This window comes from Protopterus annectens, chromosome 7.part0 (genome assembly GCF_019279795.1).
Source record: "Protopterus annectens isolate FY-2018-M chromosome 7.part0, PAN1.0, whole genome shotgun sequence".
NCBI lineage: Eukaryota > Metazoa > Chordata > Ceratodontiformes > Protopteridae > Protopterus > Protopterus annectens.
Genome location: NC_056739.1, coordinates 1,681,240,351 through 1,681,265,058, shown reverse-complemented (window position 1 = coordinate 1,681,265,058; position 24,708 = coordinate 1,681,240,351). Strand labels below are relative to the sequence as shown.

The 24,708-nt window shown below is 41.0% G+C and overlaps 1 protein-coding gene across 2 annotated transcripts in view; it reads left to right on the top strand.

Moving 5' to 3' along the window:
• MFGE8 (milk fat globule EGF and factor V/VIII domain containing) overlaps positions 1-24,708 on the top strand; it is an 873,429-nt gene that overhangs the window by 664,296 nt on the left and 184,425 nt on the right. For both annotated transcript variants that reach the window (XM_044078195.1, XM_044078194.1), the window contains exon 8: positions 5,969-6,113. In XM_044078195.1, the coding sequence (XP_043934130.1) occupies positions 5,969-6,113 (145 nt within the window). The remainder of the gene's footprint in view (positions 1-5,968; positions 6,114-24,708) is intronic.

Below are 24,708 nucleotides of genomic sequence, written 5' to 3'. Positions count from 1 at the left end.
GACAGAGGCACAGTACACTAACCATACAATGGCTATCTTGTGTGACCTATTATTCAAAGGCACAGGGTGGTGACAGCCATACACACTCTGGCTAGGCTTCTGAATGCCCTAGGGCTGATACCTAGTATCAACCTATGAACCTATGTACCTATGATAATGTTTGGAGTGCACATTGTTTATTGATGATACTGACAGCAGATTTGTTATCCTCTTTACTTTCCCACTTTCTATGTACAACCTATTTATCTGTTGTACATATTTGATTATGACAGTATTACCAGATGTTATATATGTGTCTGTTGTCTTATAACTGTGTGCACAAGGCAGGATTGTTGGCTAGGGAGAGGTTCCTGGGTTAACAGGTGAACTGCCAGATATGTCTGGCCCACTGCTGCACTCAGACAAGGCCTAAGTGTGTGAGCATGCCCAGTTTGCACATTCACTGTTTTGCTGCCTGACATTTGTTTCATTTATTTAAGTGTGTGAGCATGTCCGACCTTTCAGTATGTTGCTGTCTGGAGGCCAGTACATTTGTTACCATGTGTCAACATGCCCAATATTAACTTGTGTACTATGTGTGTTTGAAATCAAGTTATATTTATACTGCAGGGCTCACTTTTGTGTCATAACTTGACATGTATTATGCTGTGACTGCAGGGTTTCCATGACACACTTTGTATACACTTATCAGCATGTCTTCATACAAGCTGACCAGTGAAATACTGTTGTGGTTTGGTGGTTCAGTACTGTGACTATAGTGCACAGTAACCTGGGTTTGAGGCCTGTCACTGCTTTAACTTTTCATACTGACCAGAACAGACTGCTTAAGGTCCACTTAAGCATATATGTGCATGTTTACCTGCTTTTGCTCAACTATGCCCAACTTTGACCAGACTTGACAAACACTGCTCAACAGTTTTCAGCATTGATGAATGTTGGGCAATATTGCTCAACATTGGCCAAAGTTGTGCCAGTTAGTGTGTATGCTTATGTTTACACATACTACATAATGGCAAAGCTATTTAGCACTGCTTTATATTGCTTAACACAAGTCAATCATGCCTCAGGTGGTGCTGCAGGGCTGCCTATGTTGGATGCACATAGTACACTCACTATACATGTTTGAAAACAGGTAGTGTCAAGTTAGGCATCCCTTTTACTGTATGTGCGGGTCAGGGAGAGTTATCATGTCCAGGGTTCCTACTGATCCAGTGTATGTGCTATGCATTGCCTCTTTGCCAAGGCCAAAGCATACTGGGCATGCCTCCTTCTGCCTACTGGGACAGGCTGAGGTTGTTCCTCCTCTGAGTCACGCTCCACCTGTGATGGCCTTGGCAATGGTGGGGGGCTGTTTGGCCCAGGCCTATGCTGATCCTGCTGCAGCTGTTTTCGCAGGATCATATTATGTAGCATAGCACATACCATGACAATTTGGGTACATGTAGTTGGTGAGTACTGCAAGGCTCCACCAGAGGTGTCCAGGCACCGGAACCGTGACTTGAGCAGCCCAAACACATGCTCGATTACATTTTGTGTTTGTGCGTGTGCCTCATTATGGTGCTTCTGTTCAGGTGTATGTGCATTTCTGATGGGTGTCATCAGCCACAGCTCCAGTGCATATCCAGCATCCCCCACTAGGTGACCATGAGGGATGTCCCCATTGGCAAATGTCTGGTACAGCTGCATCAGATGCCAGATATGGGAATCGTGGTAGCTTCCAGGGCAGCCAGCACACACATTCATTATTATGCCCTGGGCATCACACACGCCCTGGCAATTGATGGAGGGGAAGCCCTTGCGGTTAATGTAGGCCCTACCCTGCTCACCAGCTGGTGCTTTGATGCATATGTGCGTGCAGTCTATTGCACCCACTACCTCAGGGTATTCTGCTATTTGCTGGAAGAGATGCATATTGCTGGCCAATACCTCACGGGAATTGGGGAAATATACATGATCACCGACATGTGCTGACATGGCATACAGGAACTGGTGCAGTACCCTGGATGCTGATGCCTGTGATATCCCCATTATATCACCAGTTGGTCTCTGGAAGGTACCTGTTGCTAGTATTCATAGGCCAACACATACCTTGGTTTCCACTGGAATGGGTTCCCCTCTGTTGGGTCTGTGTGTGAGGCATGGCCTGCACAGCTCAACAATTTGCTGCATGAGGTCTCTGTCCACTCTATAGCGCTCCACTATCTCCAGCTCATGTAGCCCCTGGTAGGTTACCCTGGGCCTGTACACTCTTCTCCGTCTCCTCACTGGGGGTTGGTCAGCAGCATTCACATTGTCACCACCCTCAGCATGTTGCATATGTCGCCTTATGACAGCAATGGCAAACCCTAACATTTCTTTGTCTCAGTTAAGCCTTTTCAGTATTCACTTCTCTTAGCTTACTGCAGTGCTGCAGTGTCTCTGAGGAATACATGGTGAAAAGTTGTTTGCAGAGTTTTAAGTGCTGGGATGGGCTGGGCTGGTTTACTGCCTGTGTAATTGCCTCATTCTGATTATTTCCACCTGCTAGCTCTGCTGATTCTCCCTGGTTAACTTCCTACTGTTTGTTGTGCTTCCTTTTCCCTTTCCATTTCCTCAGGGGGGCAGTGCCGTGCACACAAGCGCAAACATGCGCACACGCACGCACACAGGCTTAGACGGAGTTACACTAGCTAATTCCTGTTTAAACATGCGCACACAGGCTTACACTGCCTAACATTTGCTAATTCCTGCTTAAACACACGCACACAAGTGCAAATGCACTTACACAGTTTTCCACATTCTTAGCCATGCTTACTCCTGCTTAAACACGCACACACTGTCTTACTCGGATATACAGGCGTGCACACACGCGCATACACATTGTAAGCACTTTTACAAGAAACTTTGGTGATATCCACGGTATGCACTTTCTATTTCTTGAATTTAGCTAGGATACCTGGTGACACACCTCTTCCAGTGATGAGCAACTGACAGCTAATACATGCCACTCTGCTCCAATGAGCTTATATTCTTTCATACATACCCCCCTCATGATGTCACCAATATCCTACTCTGTTACTCCCCTTATCCTAGTCTTACACTCCACTGACTGTGCTCATTTGCTATGTAGACTTGGGATTCACTATCATTACCCTCATTTGCATAGGATTGCCTACTAATGCTTGGTTACATCTCTTAGACTGGGTTCCCCCCTTAGCAACCTCTACTCGGTAGCCATGTTGTCTTCAGCCTGCCATTCCCTTGCATTGTAAATTAAGAATTTCAATAAAATCCACATTTGTGGATTTTAATTATTAGTTTTCTGGTTTTTAGAGCGCAGTGTGTTTGAGTGGTGCTGCTCTACGCTTAAACATCAGAAATCGGAGAAATTTTTTTAAAAATTTTATTTCATATTACATCGCGAAACATTGCCAATGGCCGTATATTTGGCCATTGGCATGCTTCCTCTACTGGATGCAACCTTTATTTGGAGCTGTCACTGCTCCGTTTTGCTATTTGCAGAATGGTACTCAGTTGTCAACTGAGTACATTTCTGCAAATAACACTGCTCTTACTCGGACGGGTTCGGGTTTCCTGAATCACAAATATACCTCATTTGCATGCCTTTCAGCTGCAGTTGAGGTAATTTGCATATCCGAGCCCTGTCCGTGTAAGAGCCATTTTAGGAGCTCTCTTGCATGTCCCTGTTCCTGGATCACTCGTCGGACATGATGGCTGCATGGGGTCTTACTCTACTCTTAGACTCCATGCAAGCCATCGTGAATCCGGCCCTATGTCTTTTCTAGCACAGTGCAGAACAATATTTAAAAAAATTAATATTATCTCTCTTATTTTACATTAAGATTGAGGGTGCTGTTCATAGTCCTGCTGTCAGATTTTGCGTCGCATTGATTTGTGAAGCAGTGCTATGTCATTATGTAAATAAGGTCAGCTGTGGTCTTTCTCACTGACTACAGAAATGTAGAGGAGTTTGATTAAACATGCCTCCCTACAGCAAAAGCGTAAAGTACTTAAGGCATAAGTGTTAGGGAGAGAGCTTTTACAAGGATACGGTGCCATATACTTTGCTGCATGACTACTCTTCACAGAGAAAAAAGTGCAAAGGGACTCATTTTCATATAAAATGCATAAAGGATTCTGAAAATATGTGAGTAAGCACCAATTATTTAGAAGAATACTCGAGTTAGGGGAAATTAATTAGCTGACTGGAAGGGAAAAATGTAAGACTATTGACTTCATTTCAAGAAATGTTTGTGTTATTGACATTTTGTGCTAGCAAATACTTGGTCAAACTACTGTAGTGGTTGTGGGGCAAGTGCTTCATTTTGGTGTCGACAAAGTGCTTGTGCTTACTTAGTCAAACTACTGTAGGGGTCGCTGATGGAAAATTTGAGTTATGTAAGTTCTTGTACATGTGTAGGTTAGTGGATTGTAAAGTAGGTAGAAAACACGCAGTAATCCTTTTAAGAATGTATATGCATATGGCACACGATTGGACTATGAATCACATCACCACTTCATTAGCATATGCTGCTTTACACATTTTCTCATTTACATCTCATTATACTTAATTTTCTTAAACTCATTCACAGTCATTATGCATTACCATTATTGACCTCTGTGAATTGCTAGCTAGCTATGCTCAGTCGTAAACATTGCAAATAACCCTACCACATTCATGCAGTGACTATGAATACCACCTTGAGTCATTAGCAGTGTTGTTGTCTCTATTGTTTATTACATTAGGAAAGGGTGCTAGTGCCTTTAATCTCAACTTCTGTTGAGTTTTGAAATGTTGAAGTGGCGTTTAAGGGGTGGCAGTAATCTCTACATACAGGCAGTATGCATTTTATAACACATAATCTCTTGTTAATGTCCTACGTTAACCTTAGTATGGCTTTTTATTTCCTGGAATCTAGTGGTCTGCCAATGAGACATCACCAGGGTCATCATCTTACAGCCGTTTTAAGTTGTTGTCTGGAAAGTCAGGAGAGGAAGATGCAATAAAATATTGCCAGCTGTTTAAATATGCATGCATGTATAGGCTACTATGTCTAATGGACCAGTGTATCGTCCTCTCTGCATATTCAGAATGGTTTAGGAGGGGTGAATTCAAACCAAGAAATGAAAGGTTAATATTGGCAGCCCAAGATGGTGGGATACATACACGCTGGTTTACAAAGTCCATTGAACACGTGGGAGAAACAGAAAAATCACATTACGTTAAAATGGCACACATTGAAATTGAGCAAATCACGTGCTGCCAAGGAAACAATTTTTTTTCAGGAACGACTCAGAATATTTATTAGTGAAAACAGATACTAACCATAGGGAATGAAGCGCTGTTTAGGTTAGTTTATCTAAAATGCTAAATTAAGCTTATAACAACAAATATTCTATTATAGTTTAAATCAAATAGATGGAAGTACACTTGAGAAAGAGCTAACAAGTATACTTTTAAAGCAAAATTTCAGCTTGCTTTTCATGCCATCTGGTTTAGATTCCTACAGAAACAAATGCTATACATAATGACTTGAGCACTGACTTATGTGGTTGCATCTGTAATACTATTTACAACTAATAACTACAACAGTACCTTTTACAAGTCATGGTGTAGAGGTGTATATGAATATATCAGAGAAAGTGGATAGTTTACTTCTTCCTTTTGAATAAGTAGAATTAAACTGCAAAATGCCTCCATAAGTATATTAAAATGAAAGAAAAAATATCAACGCTACATGTGCATTGGAGCTTTGCATACATTACATTTCTCTTTTGACCTAAGCTTTTACACCCAAGACTGCAAGTTGAACCTTACTTATTATAATCAATCAGTACTGCCATAGAATGCAACAATTTTACTGAAAATGAACTGTGATTTCAGTTCTTTTGAGAACTATGGCTGATTTTATTTGTACAGTAATCAAAATTATTTTTGTTGTATTTTTCTTCTTGATCTGCAAAACAGATTTTCACTGGAAACACAGACAATGATTCAATCAAGCGCAATATTCTGGAACCACCTATTATTGCACAGTATGTTCGTATTTATCCTGTAGTCTGCAACAAAGCCTGTACCATGAGACTTGAGCTGGCAGGCTGTGAAATGCATGGTAAATATTAACCAACATAATTCTTTTTAATTTTGGAATGTAATTGCTAAAAGCATTTGACTAGGAAACTCATGTCAATATTTTTTCACTTAGCATAAAAGCATCCTTCTCTGTTCATATCGTTGAAGGGTGAGAACAAGCTACTTTTTGTAAGTGCCGTTAATACCATGTCACAATGCACACTTACAGCAAAGTAAATAATACTTGTCATCTGGTATTTACCTGACTATATAGGGAAAAAGGTTCCATACATCAATGTAGGATAAATAGTTGTTACTGCTGAGAATTAGTCCACCTTGTTTTCATCAATTCTCAGTGCTTTTTGTACTAATCTTTATATGGAAGGTGCAGCCATGTTGGACTTTGATGATTTTTTTCTACAGTGCTTAAAGTTACATTTTCATTTTTTCCCTACTTTTGTACATATTGAGTTTATTTTTTCTCTTTCTTAACGTGGCTTCTGTCGAAGAGCTGCACCATTTTGGTTAATTTCCTCAGTTAGGCCTTTTGCTAATTTAATATGAATTACACTGTCACCAACTCTCCAAACAGCAGACTGCATTAATTTTATTTTACCAGCAATGCTTCATTCCATATATCCTGGAGCCTTCAGTCACATCCCACCCAGGCATTTCTTGTCATTGTACATGTGGGTGTGAATGACCTGAGATATACCTCCCTGGACTACATGAAAAGAGACATGGAGGAGATCTCGGATTATGTAGCCCAAGCTGGTATGACCCTAGCCCTGAGCAGCATCCTACCATCACCCAGAATGATACCACAGTACAAGCAGAAAATGATTGATTTCAACAACTGGCTAAGTTTCTGGTGTCATTCTAAAGGGAACCAGTATCTGTCTGCCTGGGATGACATGATTGACAGACCTCGATGCTTTGCCAGATATGGCCTGCATCTGTCACCCCTGGGCTTCTGATTACTGGCCAAAGTTCTTGCAACCCCTATAGTGCCTTTTTTAGGTTGTGTTCCAAAGACCAAATTATCACATAACAGCTACAAACAAGTGCAATTTGAGGGTCATGCTGCTCAATGCTAGAAGTCTAAATCTCAAAATGCACTTGCTCGAAGCACTCCTTAAAATGGAGAACATCGACATTTGTGGTGTAACAGAGACCTGGTTCAAGGCAGCAGAAAGCAACCCTGCACTACCAGGCTATAACTCATTCCACATGTTTCAACCCCAGAACTTGGACCGAAGCTCCAAAGGCAGTGATTTTTCCATATTCATAAAGGATGCACACACCTCCAGACTTGTAGCCCAACATAATGCATCAGAGATACTTCAGGTGCAGCTAACAATGGGTAAGACAGTAATTCAGGTCGTAGCCTACTATAGGTCCCCAACCATGTCCCAAGAGTCACACTCCATGTTCCTAAGTGCCCTGGAGAATATTAGGGTCCAACCTAACATTCTCATACTGGGCGACCTCAACTACCCCTCCATTAATTGGGACAAGTACTCATGTACCAATACACTTGCCCAATGTTTCCTGGAATTCATTAATTCCAGTGTCCAGGACCAGCTCATTCTTACCCCCACTAGAGGTACAACATCCTTGACCTGGTCATTACTAACATGTGTGACCATTGCTCTATACCAATAGTCAACTCCTCCCTGGTTAGATCCGACCACAAACTAATCACCTTGGAAATCCTTATCTCCCCCCCCCCCCTGCAAAGGTAACCACCATGAAAAACTTCTCCAAATCTAACTTTGGGCTCCTTAAAACAGAGGTGGCTAACTTCACGGCACCCATACAAATGGAGAATAGTTGCATGACTGCCAAATATTGCACCAATGCACTGTACGAACACGTACACAAATGCATGGATCTTGCCATATCCAATAGAACCAAGATGCTCTCCTCCAAAAAAAAGGAAGCCAATCTGAAATAAGGTAAAGTCCCAAGACTGGAAAAACTCCCTTATCAGCCTCAACAAAAAGTTGAGATCCCTCATCAAATCGTCTAAAGCTAGCTATGAAAACAGAATTGCAGAAGATAGTAAAGACAACAACAAGGCCTTCTATAGTTATGTAAAAAATCTTCACAGCAATATCCAGATTTACTCTGAGCTACTGCACAATGGTACCTCCTATAGTGAGCCAACAGATATTGCCAATATACTGGCTGACAGATTCAGTGCCAACTTTACCCATATCCCCCCCAAAGGACCAATCACAGTACAAGTAGATTGCCAGACACCCAGTATTACTACTGCACAGGTTAAAGCAGCACTGTCCAAGGCCAAGAATACTGCTTCTATGGAACCTGACAATATCCCTCGCTGTGTTCTACATGAACTACTGAGTGAACTGGCACCTCACCTGTGTGCCCTGTTCAGTCACAGCCTCACCTCAGGCTTTGTCCCTACCAAGTGGCGCACTGCTGCAGTCATCCCTCTCCACAAAGGAGGAGTGACTACAGACCCTGGGAACTATCCCCCCATTAGCCTGATGAGTCTGATATGCAAAGCTATGGAATGCATCATCATGGACCTAATAAACAAGGATATAGGGACTCTCCAAACTCTGGATCCCACACAGTTCGGTTTTGTAAAGGGTAGATCATGCCTGCACAACTTGGTCGACTTCTTTGAGTCATTCACCAGAGCTGTGGATGAAGGCAAGGTGGTTCATACAACCTACCTTGATCTGGCCAAGGCCTTTGATACTATTCCCCACTCATGAATCATAGAAAAACTCTCTATGCTAGGCATCAACCCCTATATCACTAGGTGGGTTGCAAACTGGCTCACAGATAGAACCCACAGTGTGAAAGCAGCTGACTCCAAGTCAGACTGCCGACCAGTCACTAGTGGAGTCCCACAGGGTTTGGTCCTGGGTCCTCTCCTGTTTGGTATCTAGTTCTCTGAAGTCCAGGCCAACACAAAGGGACAATGGCTGACAAAGTTTGCAGACGATTGCAAGTTGGGAGCTATTATTAACTCCACAAGTTATGTTGACATCCTACAATAAGGCCTCACTGAGACCAACGAACCATGGCCTTAAGCTCAATGCCAAAAATGTGTTGTCATCCCCTTTAGGAAAAACCCGGTTCCCATGAATTACCACATCAGTGGTAGTCCACTGAACACAGAAGGCATTATAAGAGATCTGGGAACACTGGTTGACAGCAACCTCTCTTTTGACCACCACATTGCCACTGTGGTCAGAAAGTCCTTCTATGTGGCACATCTCATTACTAAAGATTTTGCATTCAGGAAGAAAGAGGTCATTGTCTCCCTCTACTCTTCCCTCATTAGGCCAATCATCGAGTACAATGCCCCATTTGGCATGTACCTTATTAAACACCTGCAGCAACTGGAGAGGCCGCAAAAGTACCTCACAAAGAAGATCCTAGGCCTTAAACACTTGTCCTATATGGACCGACTAAAAAAACTCCAACTATTCTCTATCTCATATCGCCTACTTAGAGGCAATCTCTGCTTGACTTACAAAGCCATGTCTAACCCAGCTCTGTTAGAAATGCTACATCTAAAGAAATCACAATCCCTCTGCACCACATGCTCCAGAGACCTCAACCTCATTACTACGATCAACAGAACGTGCTGGAGGGACAGGTTCATAACCCAGAGACTGCCCCTGCTATGGAATAGGCTTCCCATGCATGTCAAGCAGAGCACCTCACTGGCCCTCTTCAATAGAAATCTTGATGAGTGGATGGGAAATAGAAAATTCACCCCAGGGATCACTTCAGTGGCTCTACTTGACACAGGCACTGGGAACTAAGGTTGGTTGGCACAATGCCAGGGTAATCCTATGGGCTAGGTTTATAAAGGCTCCAGAGCCATTAGCCTAGTATACACCTATGAACCTATATGTAAAGAAGATCAAAAATTTCTAACTTGTGTTATCTTGACAAAAATAGTGAAAACATACTGCTTCAATGCATGTTGTTATTGATGACTTCCTCTTCTCATACTATATTTGTTCTTGTATATTTCTTTCATAACACTGTCCCCATCCAGTCAAGTTTAGATTCATTAATTTGTAGGGGTCTTCCTGAAGCTTTTGCTAACCTGGCCAGTATGGAGAGAGGAGGTATTTAGAACTGCACAACAATCATTATGGGTATAAGAGATGTAAGGCAGGAGGACAGCTCCAAAGTTTAATTTTAGACTTCCAGTTCTGTGTCTGCCCATGTAAGAATAGCAGGAGTGAGCTTCACGTGTTTTCTTAATTATATTCCTAGCTGCTATTTTGTATGCAGTGCACCTTTTTTGTTCTGTTGATCACACGTGTGCTATTATTTATGCCACCAAAGAAAATGACACCATGGCTGTGAGAAAACCCTGAAACTATTTTGACCATCCTAGCAGCTTCTGCATGAACCACAGATATGGTACAGTAACAGCCATCAGAGACTTTCTCCATGCAGGAAGTAAGAGCCCCAGTGCAGGCAACAGCAACAACATGGGGACTGGATATTGCACACTTGCTGGATTCCATTCAACAGTTGAGACTTTGTATGATTATCTTCCAAGCCTCTCTCTCTCTCTCTCTCTCTCCAATCCCATGAACAGCAGCCTAAAACCATTACATTGGTTTTACAGAGCACACTTATTGGAAGCTACTGTTTAGCATTTATCACTTTGCCTTGAGGGAGGTAAACATCAGGTCTCTTTTTTACTGAACTTTTTTGAGGACATCGACAACTGTGTTGACAATCATGAAAACAGAAGGATGGCAAAATAATTTAGGAATACTGGAGCATCACGAACATGCAGAACAAAAAGACATGCTACACTTTTAACAGGTGTGAATACCAAACCTAGACCATAGGTTATTTGCTTTTTGTTGTTTCAACAAAATGAAAATATATTTAGGGCTGCATGTAAACATAAATATATTTAGCATCCGATTATCTAGTAGTTTTTCTAAACAAGTTGTGACTAAAATTAAGTCATAATTACCATTAATCAATTCTAAGGGAAAAGATATTTAAGTTCACACTTTATCCAGCTCATTTAAAGGTTTCTCTTTCTGGTGGTCCACATATTTTCTTGCTCCCTGAAGCTGTATTAAATTATTTAAGGATAAGGGACCTGGGGATTTTTTGATTTGGAGTGGGCTTCACACATTCTGAAACAGGGAGAAATAACAAATGGTTTTGAGTTTCTAACTTTTTATTTGATCTTTTATTTCTGTTAAAGTGAATGGTCATGTGGCAAAGTGGGATACTGCCAGCACAGCTATCTAGAATATTGTAAATAATTATATGTCATTTGTGAATATCAACATGATTTATATAAGATGCTTGTGTTACGACTGTATTAGAACTGTATGTCATGTGTATATCAAACTTGTGTGTACAGACATGTGTTAATGTTAAAAAGGTATTTTATAAAGTAAGCACAAATAATACAAAGTAGAACAGCAGAGTAAAACAGCCATGCTCTCATAAAAAGTCCAAGTTTAATATAAATTAACAGAGGTAAGCACTTTCACAAACAGCTTCATCAGACCTATACAAAGCATAGAAACCAAGGGGTCATTACCTAGAGAACCTCCTAATTAGTAGAGTGAAAGTAACCAGTCATAAAAAGGAATCAATTAATCAAGTAAATACAAACCAAGACATACAAAAGATATTAGAACTTGCAGATAAAAATAACTGCATATAAAAATATAAAGCATGGAAACTATGGACAAAAAATATATTACATGAAGAATATATACAAGATATAACAAACGTTAACCTTTTAATGGACGACCTTTCAAAATAGGTTTTTAGGGGAACCTTTTCATTAAGTCCCCTACCATGGTCTGCTCTTAACCTAATGATCCATTTAACCTCCCTTGTCTTTGTATGGTTACTAGTATCCCCCTCACATAAGCAAGGGTGAACTATGTCTATCACTAATAACCTAAACACATGATCTGACCCTTCAGCTATAACATGTTTAGATAGAGCATTATTAACCGAGCAGATACAGTCACTGTAAACAAGCTCCTTAATTCTGTCTTTAAGTTTTCTGTCCGTCTTGCTGACATAGAATGCTCTACAGATCACATAATCAACATGGGATGTAGTGCAATTTGCATTAACTTTAAAACTATATTTCAGGCCTGTGTCAGAATGTATAAAGCACCACTACTGTCAATAAATCTGCGGTAGTTACACTTCCTACAAGGAACACCCAGTGCTTTTTTTGTAAGCATAAAGGTGATGGTATGCATATGGCATCATTTGGGTCACCCCCCCCTGCCTAGTCCCACCCAAAAAACTGCTTGACATTTGGCATTGCACAAAAGCAGAAGTAATAGAAAAGCTCACCAGCTTAGATGTAAACCCATATGTCACAAGATGGGTTGCAAACTGGCTCAAGGACAGAACACACAGGGTTAGAGTTGCTGGTGCTATGTCAAACTCTAAGCCGGTCACGAGCGGTGTCCCACAGGGCTCAGTCCTGGGCCCCCTCTTGTTCGGCATTTATTTTTCTGAAGTGCAGGCAAACATAGGGGGATTGTGGCTGACAAAATTTGCAGATGACTGCAAACTGGGCACCATAATTGACACTCCATCAGACACAGACATCCTCCAGAAAGGTCTCATAGAAATGGATAACTGGTGCCAGAGCCATGGCCTTAAGCTAAATGCCAAAAAATGTATAGTCATACCCTTTGGGAAAAACAAGGTAACCCCTAATTACCACATAGGTGTTAATCCATTATACACGGAAGAAGTTATCAGGGACCTGGGGACCCAAGTTGACAGTAACCTCTCTTTTGACACTCACATTGCCAAAGTGGTTAGGAAGACCTTCTACATTGCCCACCTGATCATGAAGGGATTCACATCCAGATCAGGAGAGGTCATTGTACCCCTGTACTCTTCACTTATCAGACCAATGATTGAGTACAACGCCCCATTCGGAATGTACCTTACCCGACACCTGCAGCAGTTGGAAAGACCCCAAAAGTTCCTCACCAAAAGGATAAAGGGGCTCAAACATATGTCATACGATGCCCGACTGAAGAAACTCCAGCTCTATTCAGTCGCATACCATCTGCTCAGAGGTGATCTGTGCCTGACATACAAGGCCATGTCCAACCCGGAATTAATGGACATGCTCCACCTCAAAAAATCCAAATCCACCAGAACCACGAGAGCAAGGGACTTAAACCTCAACACGGATATAAATAGGACGTGCTGGAGGGACAGATTCATCACCCAGAGACTCCCTACACTATGGAACAGAATCCCAGTCCATGTGAGGCAGAGCCCCTCACTGACTCTGTTCAAGAGAAATCTTGACGAGTGGATGGGAGATCGTAGGTTTACCCCGGGAATAATCTCTGTATCACTGCTGGACAGAGGCACAACAAACTAATGGGTATAGTATTCTCATCCTAAGGGGTGGTGAAAGCCACACACACTCTGGCTAGGCTTATAAATGCCCTAGGGCAGATAGCCTAGTATGAACCTATGAACCTATGAACCTATAATACTAATAACTATAATATCCCACTTAATGCATGCATTCTATTCTACTATGCCTAATAAGTGAATTAGCTTTTCCAAAACCGTGGTATAAAATGTCACAACATCACAATCACAATCACATGGCCATTCTACCTCTAACAGCACTCATTACAATGCAAAATGGTTACAGAAATGTTCCCAGCTTCTTCCCAGAGAAATACAGTCTTCAGGGTGCAAGGGAGCAAGAAAGGGTCATAAAAGCAAAAAAAAACCCCACTACATTTCATACTTCTTTACTGAGCCTGCACTGAATAACAGTGATAAACAAACTACTGATTATTTTAGAAGATAGAAATGTCATTTTCACAATTTCACTTAAAAAGCATATTAACTTCAGTTTAGAAAAAAAAAAATCATTCTTTCAGGCAGCATGACACTTTGATTTAGCATCTGAAAACAATATATACCACTCCAGAACTAAAGCAATTGAAATTAAAAGAAGCCAAGCAGAATGTAGTATAAAACAAATATTGTGCAGTACAGTATAGACAGGTGCATATTGAGAAATAACAGCTATTTAAACAGAATATATACTTACACGCACATACACACACACACACACACACACACACACACACACACACACACACACACACACACACACACCTCCTTATTACCTGCTACTTCTTACACGCACTCGTCTTAACACGCACTAGGAACATCCTTGAATAAAAATCCTTCCGCACCTGGGAACAGCATGTGATGAAGAATCTGAGAAAACAAAAGAGTCTGATCTGAAGGATAAGGAATGACCCCTGGAAAGGAGGAATTTTCTACCACTGCCATCTGTAACCTTGATGTATGATTTTCAGATCCCATTTGTCTGAAACTATCTGTTGCCCAAGAGAAAAATGGTGATTCAGACATTCTGGAAGAAAAAGGAGCTAGGGTGAGAGAGTGTCACAAGGTCTCTTGAACAGTCCGTCAGACTTGTAGGACTGCCCATGGTTTTGGGAAGTTCGAGACTTCTTTTTAGAACTCCCTTGCCATTTCCTCTCAAATATCTGTTTAGCTGTATTTTGTTGAGACTATTTACTCTGCTTTTTGCAAAAACTGGATGAAGAAATAGAAAATCCTTAGGAAATTTGGAAAAGGAGGGCTGAAAAATCTTAAGAGATTCTCCGAATCAGCTTCCCATTTCATCAAGCTTTTTGATCACCTCTCCAGTAAAGAGGCCAAACACTAAATCTTTATCCAAAGGTGAATTTAAAATCGTATTTTTAAAATCTGTAACAACTCAGTATTTTCTGAGGGACTGAGAAACCTCAGTGTTCTCCCATTGAAAACATTGACACATTCTAGTAATGGTCTCAAAGAAAAAGAAACCTCCACAGGGAGAATCAGAAACTGAGTTCTGTTCTGAGTCTGAATCAGAAATCTGAGAGAAAAAGCTTGTTTCCATCCCTGCATCTTCTTGTTCAGATTCAGAGTCTTGACTCTCTTCAGGAAAAGAGGTATTCCTCCTTCTATTACCAGAAACTACTTTATTTGAAGGCTTAATATCCTGAATTAAAACCTGAGCCAGACCCAGATGAGGAGTAGATTCACACTTGGTTTTCCATTTCTTTTTGACAAGAAAAATGGGGCCACCCATCAAACTATGTTACTAATGGAAGCTGCAGCTTCCCCAAGGATGGGCACAGTGTTCTGACACAACAGGTAAATCTTCCTTGTTCCCTCTCCCAGGACTGACAAGAGTGGCTCTCCCTTCCCACAGAGAAGATCCCCACAGACACAGATGACATGGCTAACCCCTGGTCCATAGTGGCTGTAGGTGCTACACCACAGGGATCCAGAGTAAAAGATGAATTGTCTGAGGTACAACAAATGGCCACAGCACAGTCACTGAGCAGCTGAAGCAAATTGCTTTCCTACTGTGGTGGCAAAGGCTGTTTGCTTAGTTTGTTTTTCTTTTTGTGGCCAGAAGAAGGGCTAATCATTGGACTGGTAGCCTGTTCCATGGTCAAGACAAAAATGGTGCCTCTTTCCCAGAGAGAAGATAAGCAACAAACATGAGTAAACACTACCAGTCTGCAAAAGTTACTGTTTTGACAGAAAACCACAGTATAAAGCGCTTTAAAAGACCATGACCACTCACAAAATTAAAATAAATACAGTTTCTCCACAGAAGAAAATGTTTTCAGTTACTTTAGTCCACTTTTAAGCTGACAGGAAAAAAGTATTCCATTTAAAAGTATGTTACAGTCTAATATTAGACAGTCCATTAAAGCACAACACTCCCAGCTTTAAAATAACTTTCTTGAAATGTGATAAGCAGCAACATAAGTAAGATGTAAGAAAATGGAAGGTTTTTCCCCAAAGGAAGTTTATCTGCCCAGCAAAGGAATGACATAAGCCGCCATCAATCATCAAAAGACTTAGTGAGAAGCATAGTCTTTGGCAGCAGTAAAGCTCTGGAGGGCTTTGTGCCTAAACTTGTATTTTAGTCAGCTCAGCTCAAGCTGCCTGGCAGTTTGGGTGTGCAGAAAGTGCCCTGAAGTTTTGGAAGCAGGCTGGCAGGTTATAACCCATATAGCTAAGGCTACTGCAGCAGTGATCAACATAAACAAGTGTCTCTTAATGTTGCCATCATGTTTCACACATGCCCATGCTGTATTTAACACTTGAAAAGATTCAAGTAGGTTGCTTTCAGATGCAGAAGGACATCTTTGTGCATGTTAAGTGCACCTCTTCATTGCAACCACAACTGTGTATACACATATGCATCCTATGGCTGCTATTAGCCATAATGAATTGTACAGATGCAATGTGATAATGTACTTGGTCCATATGGCTGGGCAAAGGTATCACTGAACAAAAGAATATTCTGAAATATATTAAGTCAAGTGTGTTTGCACCATCTGCATTCTGCACAGCATATATGACAAGAAAGTGCTTCACAATCACAAGTCATTGCCAATCAGTAAGATGCTGCTTGGACATATATGTGTGCCCAGTATGCTAAACCTGCCTTGCAAATACCTCACAGATTAGCATCTCATGAAGAACTACATCCATGTTGCTTTCCATCCTCAGTGTTCTACAGTCCTGCTGCCAACCAAGTACCAGTAGGTGGTACACAACACTTGTTATAAATCTGCATTTAATTTCAGAATCTCATGATCCCACACATTTCACAAGACACAATCAATAGTTCTACACAGCTTGGCATTTTGTATGGTCTTTTCAAATCTCACAGTAGAACACCACAAAGGTAATGTGCTTTAAATTCTGCATACACATTTGATATTTCTACAGAGTCAGAACCCATTAAATTACAAAGTCAGAAGCTCCCAGAAAGAGGTTCATTGTAATTTGTAATTTATAACTAAGCTAATGAAATGCAATGTGCCTGGCTGTCATGGTAGACAGTCTTTCATCTAGAGCCAGTTAAGTGACGTCCAAAATCCATTAACAATAAACTACCTTAAAAATGCTAGTGTTACACTTAATATAAAAAAGAAAGCAAAAACATCAATTTTAGGCTAATAGGCTTACAGATTACACTGCTTTTTTATGATGTTGTTGTTCCTTCTTAGTTTGCACTCCATAGTCCAAATGCCTTCACCCTTCAGAAATTAAAATTCCGCGGGCATGGAAGAGGAAGACGTAAAGTCTTAAACAATCAGTTGCGCAGATGGGGAATCTTCTGTATCGGTGTGACCAGATGCAAAGGGCGTTCTAGCCCTTAAAAAAGTAAGCTCTTTTTTTGTTTTGTTAAATTATAAAATTAATTTTCTAGCAAAGCAGCAGAGGTCCCAGTATGCATACCGATGTGTACCATCTCAAAAAAAGCCCTGGTCACACACTACCCAAAAAGATAAAGATAGATCATTAGGTTTTATATTTTTTATATGCATTTATTTTTATCTGCAAGTTCTAATGCATTTTGTATGTCTTGGCTTGTACTTACTTGATTAATTGATTCCTTTTTATAATTGGTTACTTTCACTCTGCTAATTAGGGGGCTCTCTATCTAATGAACCCTTGGTTTGTATGCTTTGTATAGGTCTGATGAAGCTGTTTGTGATAAGTGTTTACCTTTGTTAATTTACATTAAACTTGGATTTTTTATGAGAACACGGCTGTTGTTTTACTCCGCTGCTCTACTTTGTATTATTTGTGCTTTTACATTTACTAGCAACAGAGTATCAGTCTCTATCTGTGGCTTTCTTTGTATTTTATAAAGTGCTTGTGCTTAAAATGTAACAACAGTGGGCCCTACTGTAAGAGAACAGAAATGTACATGTACTATTGTAACTGTGGAAACTGGAATATAGGAGGTTAACTTCAGAAAAATAGCTGAAATTAATTTACTTTATAGCTATGCAGTAAAAGATAGTATCTTTCAGTTTTCACTGCATCTAGACACTATGTCTGTACTATGGAGCTCTCGCTTGTCTTTAGAGTGAAATAATTACTAGTCCAGAAATGTAGAGGAATGCAGTTGTTTTATGACATCCAGCATCTGCCAAAGATCTGAAGTCTATCTTCACAGGTAGATGCTAAATACTGTCAGCTTCCAGCAGTGGGGGTGTCACCTGGGATAGAGTTAGATGACAAGAAATGATGTCATTCTGAAAGCTATCCCAGCAGTGATATTTGAGATATTAATTTGAGAACTCTCTTAGAGAGAGAGAGCATTCTGTATTCTGTCTTGGACCATTCACCACACATCTGCCTGCTCTATAAGTAAGTTTCTAGAGTATAGTATTTCTCTTAGATTCAGTCAGCAATATAATGAAGCTTAGTTTAGATATTTTTCTTTATATATTTGAGACTGTCCTGCAATGTTATTGTAAATATTTCCTGTGGTTTGAACTCTGCTACTGTTAATAGGTACTATTTTCTTGTTCTTTTATAATTTATTATTAAATAGACTTAAACCTTTCATTCTGGCTGATCTGTCTGGACATATTTAAGTTTTGAGACTACTTCCATTTTTATTTGGTGACACTGTGTGAGCCACTCCTAATAGCCTTGCTTTTGGTCAAACTACCATTTGTATTAATATTAATATTACACAGTAAGATTGGACACCCTTTGCTAAGGGCCTTAAAGTAGCTGATAAGGAGCTGGCTGATGGCAGTGATAAATACCTTATAGTCTGGGCAAACAGGGGCATAGCTAGTAAACCTGTGCCATGCTTTCACAGGTGTGTGTGTGTGTGTGTGTGTGTGTGTGTGTGTGTGTGTTTGTGTGTTTGTGAGCTACTTGGACAGGGACACAAAGCAACAGTTGGACAGAGTGGGTGCTGGAGGTATTGGCTTGGCCTCCCAACTGATATCTCAACTCTGTAACTGTGACAGTGGGGAATCTTATTGGAGATCTGGAGATAGAGTGAGAACCAGCCCCAGACTGACTGTGGTCTCTGTGTGCTCTTAAGGGAAATTGCACTTGATGCAGAGAGCTGCATCTGGAAATACTGTCATCACATTATTGGTTGGCAGTGGTGGGATCAGCACATCACATATTGGGATTCAGTGGTGTGGATATTGAATTTCTGTAGCCTGTAAACAGTGGTCACTAAAGAAGGTATTTGTACTCTTAAGCAGCCACAGAGTGAACATTCAGAGTTTGTAGATCAATATGTATGTATACCTTTAAGAAGCTTTCCATGGGCTTGCACAAGTGTATGAATACTGAGCATGTGCAAGCCTGACTACCATTTTGTAGTGAGCTGTTGAGATGTAAGCATGCATGTCTGTATAGTCTCAGTTATCAGTTCATTTATATTTTGTACTGCTGCTAAAAGTCTGCGGTGGTGGTGCTGCGGTAGCATTGTCACCTCACAGTTAGACGCTGTCTGGTTCGATTCTCAGCTAGAGCGTCGTCTGCTTGGAGACATGCTTGAATGGGCGCACCTTCAGTGAAGGTTGTGCGTCAGGGCTGGTAACTCGGCACATAAAAATCAACTACCAATCATTAGCGGACTGGAGTTCCGCTGTGGCGACCCCTAACCGGGAAAAGCCGAAAGACAAACTGTTGCTATCCATCCCAATTTCTATGTAATAAAGCATGTAAATGAACTACCCCACTTGCTCATCTTCAATAGTAAACCAAGATGAGCAACATGGTGTCAGAATGAGATCCAGCAATCCAGATTCAGGACCAGAAGGCACTTAGTTAATGGTGGAGGAATATAGAGGAATGAACCAGCCCTACTGCACGTATAACTCCAAAACAAGTCAGAAACGAATTCCAGGTAGTTTTACTCAAAGAATATAAAACAAAGGTCTCAGAATGCTCAAATCAAATTTCTAGTTAAACAAAATGTCTGGAACTGTGACATATTGATAAAACTATTTGAAATAGTTACGAAAATGCTTGAAATAAAGTCCAAATTGCATAAATGTATACAATAAGGAAAACAACCAATTTTTTTTCACTATGTGCTACTTTTTTGGATTAATTAAAGCTATTCAAGATATTCAAAGTGTGTGAAGTGTCTGCAAGTTTGTGCAGTATTACATTCCAGTTATTTTGCAAAACACAGCCATTTCAAAGCATATTTCACAAAGTATGATATTTCAAAAAAGTTTATTGTGAATCTGAATGTTATTACAAGTACCTGGTGTGTGCATGTTTGTACATAATTGCAAGGGCCATATTTACCGTGTGTTAAAGCATACTTTGTTGGCATGGCAGAAAGATTTCAAATACCTGGTCCACTTGTGTTTGAAAATAATATTGCAGAGAACTGGAGAGTGTTTGAGCAAGAGTGCAATATTTTTATACAAGCAGCATTTTCTGCTTAATTTAGCTGGTTCAGAAGCCATAGAAAGCGAACATTCATTTGTGTACGCACCTGCTATATTTGCAAGAGAGGGGGAAAACCATCATATAGTGGTACCGACTGAGTTAAGGGAAGACCCCCCCGGGTGCTTAAAACATAAATTTAGTGAAATGTGCAACCCCAAATGAATATTACAATGGAAAGGCACTTATTTTACACAAGGGATCAAAAGCCAAAGCTTGGTAAAACTTTTGCATCATATATAACAGCTTTGTTTCCCCAAGGTTAAAATGTGCAGATTTGGTGATTTAAGGGATGAGTTAATAAAAGACAGACTTGTGTGTGGTATTAAAGATGATGATGTGAGAAAGATTTTGCTTTGTGACACTGATTTAACTTTGAATAAGGCCATTGAGATTTGTCAGATATATGAGCTCACAGAAAAGCACACAAATATGCTTACAAATGACAAAAGCATGCTTCTAGTATCTTCTAGTGCTCATGTTGATAGTATGCAGCATGTGGTTAAAAGAGACAGGCCCAGGCACATGGTAGCAACTGTAACCCATGAGTACCTGCAGTCAAATGGTTTGGCAGAACATGCAGTTCAGTGTGAAACAATTACTAGAGAAGTCGAAATTAGACAATAGTGACATTTTCTTGAATCTCTTGAATCTCAGAAATATTCCACGTGATTGACATCTTGGTTCACCTGCACAGAGACTTCTGTCGAGACAAACCAGAAAGACATTACCAATTAGCAGTCATCTATTGGTTCCATGTGTCAAGAACAACAGATCAGTGAAATCAATCTGTTGAAGAAGCTCTTACCCAGAAGTCCTATTATGATAAGTGTAGCAAACCACTCAATCAATTATAATAAGGGGAGACAGTGAGGATGCAGATGTCTAAAGATTTTGATTGGATTGGTGTCATGAAAAGTGTATGTCCAGAGCCGAGATTGTACATTGTGGAATCACAAGGAGTAGAGATTAGGTGGACTTGGAAATATTTGGTCTTGGTGTCCGAGCCTGAATTGCAGTATCATACCAGTGAGAAAGACTCTAAATTTCAGAGTGAGTTATCCAGTGTTCCACTTCCAGAGGACATTCCAGTAAATATGCCTGTTCCTGAGAAGAATCCCAAAACTCCAGAATCTGTTTGCTCACCAATGGCTGTCCCTGTTGTTAAACCCAATTCTGATTGCTATATCACTAGATCAGGTCGCATTTCCATACCATGTTCCAGATACATGGCAACTTGGACATAAGGACATAAGAGTTGTGTTTGTTTGTGTACAATTGCATGTCTTCTCCAGATGTCATTTTATTGTGGGCAATTCATTAAAGAGGGAGGATGTAGATCAATATGTATGTATACCTTTATGAAGCTTTCCATGGGCTTGCACAAGTGTATAAATACTCAGCATGTGTGAGCCTGACTGTCATTTTGTAGTTAGCTGTTGAGATGTAAGCATGCATGTCTGTGTAGTCAGTCAGTTAATAAATTCATTTGTATTTTGTATTGCTGCTATCCATTCTGATGTATTTCTATGTAATAAAGCATATAAATGAACTACCCTGCATGTTCGTCTTCAATAGTAAACCAAATTAAGCGACAGAGTTTCATATCACAATAGTTTTGATTATTTTTTGTTAGCTTAATTAATCAGGGACAGCAGGCAAGTATGTCAGCAAAGGAGTACGGCAAGCTAACAAGGAGCCAGTTGGCTGAGATGTGTCAAGATAAAGGACTGGTGCATGCCGACCAACCTTACTAAAGCAGAAATTATTGCAGCCTTAATCACAGCTGCATCACAGACTATCAACCAGGAGGACAATCAGACTGGCCTTGGGGATGTACAATTCTCAGAAAATGGACAGTTCAACTTTGCCTCAGAGTGCTTAAAAATCCATCTGGAGTTAAAGAGACTTGAACTGGGGGCCAAACAGTTGGAACTAGAATCAGCAGAGAGACTGCTGCAGGATTAACAAATGCAATTAGAAGCAGCAGAGCGACTGAGACATCTGGCAGCTGAAGAAAATGAGAGGCAGAGACAACATGAAAAGGACATGCAGACTCTTTGTGAGGGTCATGCAGGTAATGGGGAAGGGACTAACCAACTCCAGAAGCAATAAAAGTCAGTAAATGTTGTTCACAATTTACAGAGGGTGATAATTTTGATAGTTTTATTCATATGTTTAAAAGGGTTTGTAAACAGTATAATCTTGGCCAAGGGCTCTGATTACAGTTCCTGACCCCCTCACTCCATGGTAAAACTGTAACTGCTGTTTCTAAATTGTCTGATACTGATTGCTTAAATTACAGAGGCAAGGTGGGGAACAAAAGGTGGGAGAACCAGTACGTGGGAATGACAAAATGCCAGCATTAAGTTATCTGGAGATAAAAAGGGTACCAAACTACCACAAGAAGTTATATCCTATCTTAGTAAATGGGAAACAGGCCACTGCTAAGAGAGAGACACAGCCTCTGACCTAACCATTGTAAAGCTTGCAATGGTTAAAGAGGAGCAATACTTGCTTGGGCAGTCTACTCCAGACAGAGCTTTAGGAGGGACCCCATTCCAAATACCTTTGGCTATGGTTCACCTTGACTGGGATTGTGGAAAAGGAAGCAAGCAAATAAGTGTGTCTGAAGATATCCCAGCAGATGTTCTGGTAGGGAATGATTTTGATAATGCAATATCTTGTGTGCATTCAGTTACACACAGTCAGGCTTGAAGACAGTCATGTCGTTCTGATAGCCTGGGGGGACCCAGACAGACCGCACACTTGAAGCCAGGACTGGTGAGGTGGCTACTTCAGAGAGGGTACTACCCTGTAGCAGTGAGACTGAAGGTGAGCCACAGCTGCTTGTGGGTACTGATGTGCCCTTGGACAGAGTTACTGCAAAGGCAGACATGATTAGTAGTAGCACCCAGGCTGACACTGAGGCACTGATGTCAGAGGATACCAGACAAACTCACCGCTCAGACCCTACATTACAAGGCTTGAGGGAGGTAGCCAGGGAGGCATAAATCTGTATGCTGAGACAAAGGGTCACTGTATTGAGAGTGAACCCCTGAGGGAGGGCTAGAGGATGAGAGAATACAGCAGATGTTAGTGCCCAGAACCTACTGTCTGGCACTTCTAGCCATAACCCATGACATTCCCTTTGAAGGTCATATGGGCATAAAGCATACAATGACACATATTATGCAGAACTTTTATTGGTCTGGGATTTCCAGGGATGTAACAGGGTACTGCAGGACCTATGAGGAGAGCCAAAAGTACTCAAGGCAGGAGACAAGGTCAAAGTTCTTTTGGTGCCTTTGCCTGTGACTGAGAAGTCATTTCAGAGGGTAGCTATGGATATTGTGGGGGCCTCTGAGTATCCCAACTTCCACAGGAAAGAAGTATGTCCTAGTGGTAGTAGTTTATGCTTCCAGTTACCCTGAGGTGGTAGCTCTGTCCTACATTGAGGCAGAAAAGGTGGCCAATGCTTTTAAGCAGTGTAGGCTTTCCAAAAGACATTCTGACTGATAGAGGCACCAATTTCATGTCAGACCTACTGGCTTGATGTAGGAGTGCTGAGGGGTGAAGCACTTAAAGATCACCCCCTACCACCTCAGACTAGTGGTATGGTGGAGAGGTTAAACTAAGGGTAATGCTGCTCAATGCCAGAAGTCTAAATCTCAAAATGCACGCACTCGAGGCCCTTCTCAGTATGGAGAACATCGATGTCTGTGCAGTGACAGAAACCTGGTTCAAGGCTCCTGAGAGCACCCCAGCACTATCAGGTTTTACCTCTTATCATGCGTTCCGGCCCCAAAATCCCGACAATACCAAGAAAGGAGGTGGGGTATCCATATTCATCAAAGACACCCACACCTCAAGACTGGTGGCAACGCACGATGCATCGGAGACCATCCAGGTGCAATTAACCATAGGCAAGACTGCTCTACAAATTGTAGCATGTTACAGGCCACCCTCACAAACTCAGGAACCTCACATGGCCTTCCTGAAAACACTAGAGGGGATAAATGTATCACCAAACACCATCATACTAGGTGACTTCAATTACCCTAATATAGACTGGGAACACTACTCAAGCCCAAACACCCTAGCCCAAAAGTTCCTGGAATTCATAAACTCAAATGCCATGGAACAACTAGTCACCATCCCCACAAGAGGAGAAAACATACTTGATCTCATCATCACGAACATGGGAGCACAATGTTCAACACCGAAGTATACCCCTCACTGGTGAGATCAGATCACAAACTAATCTCGCTGGAGGTCCTCATCCCACCCCACCTGAAATAAAAAGA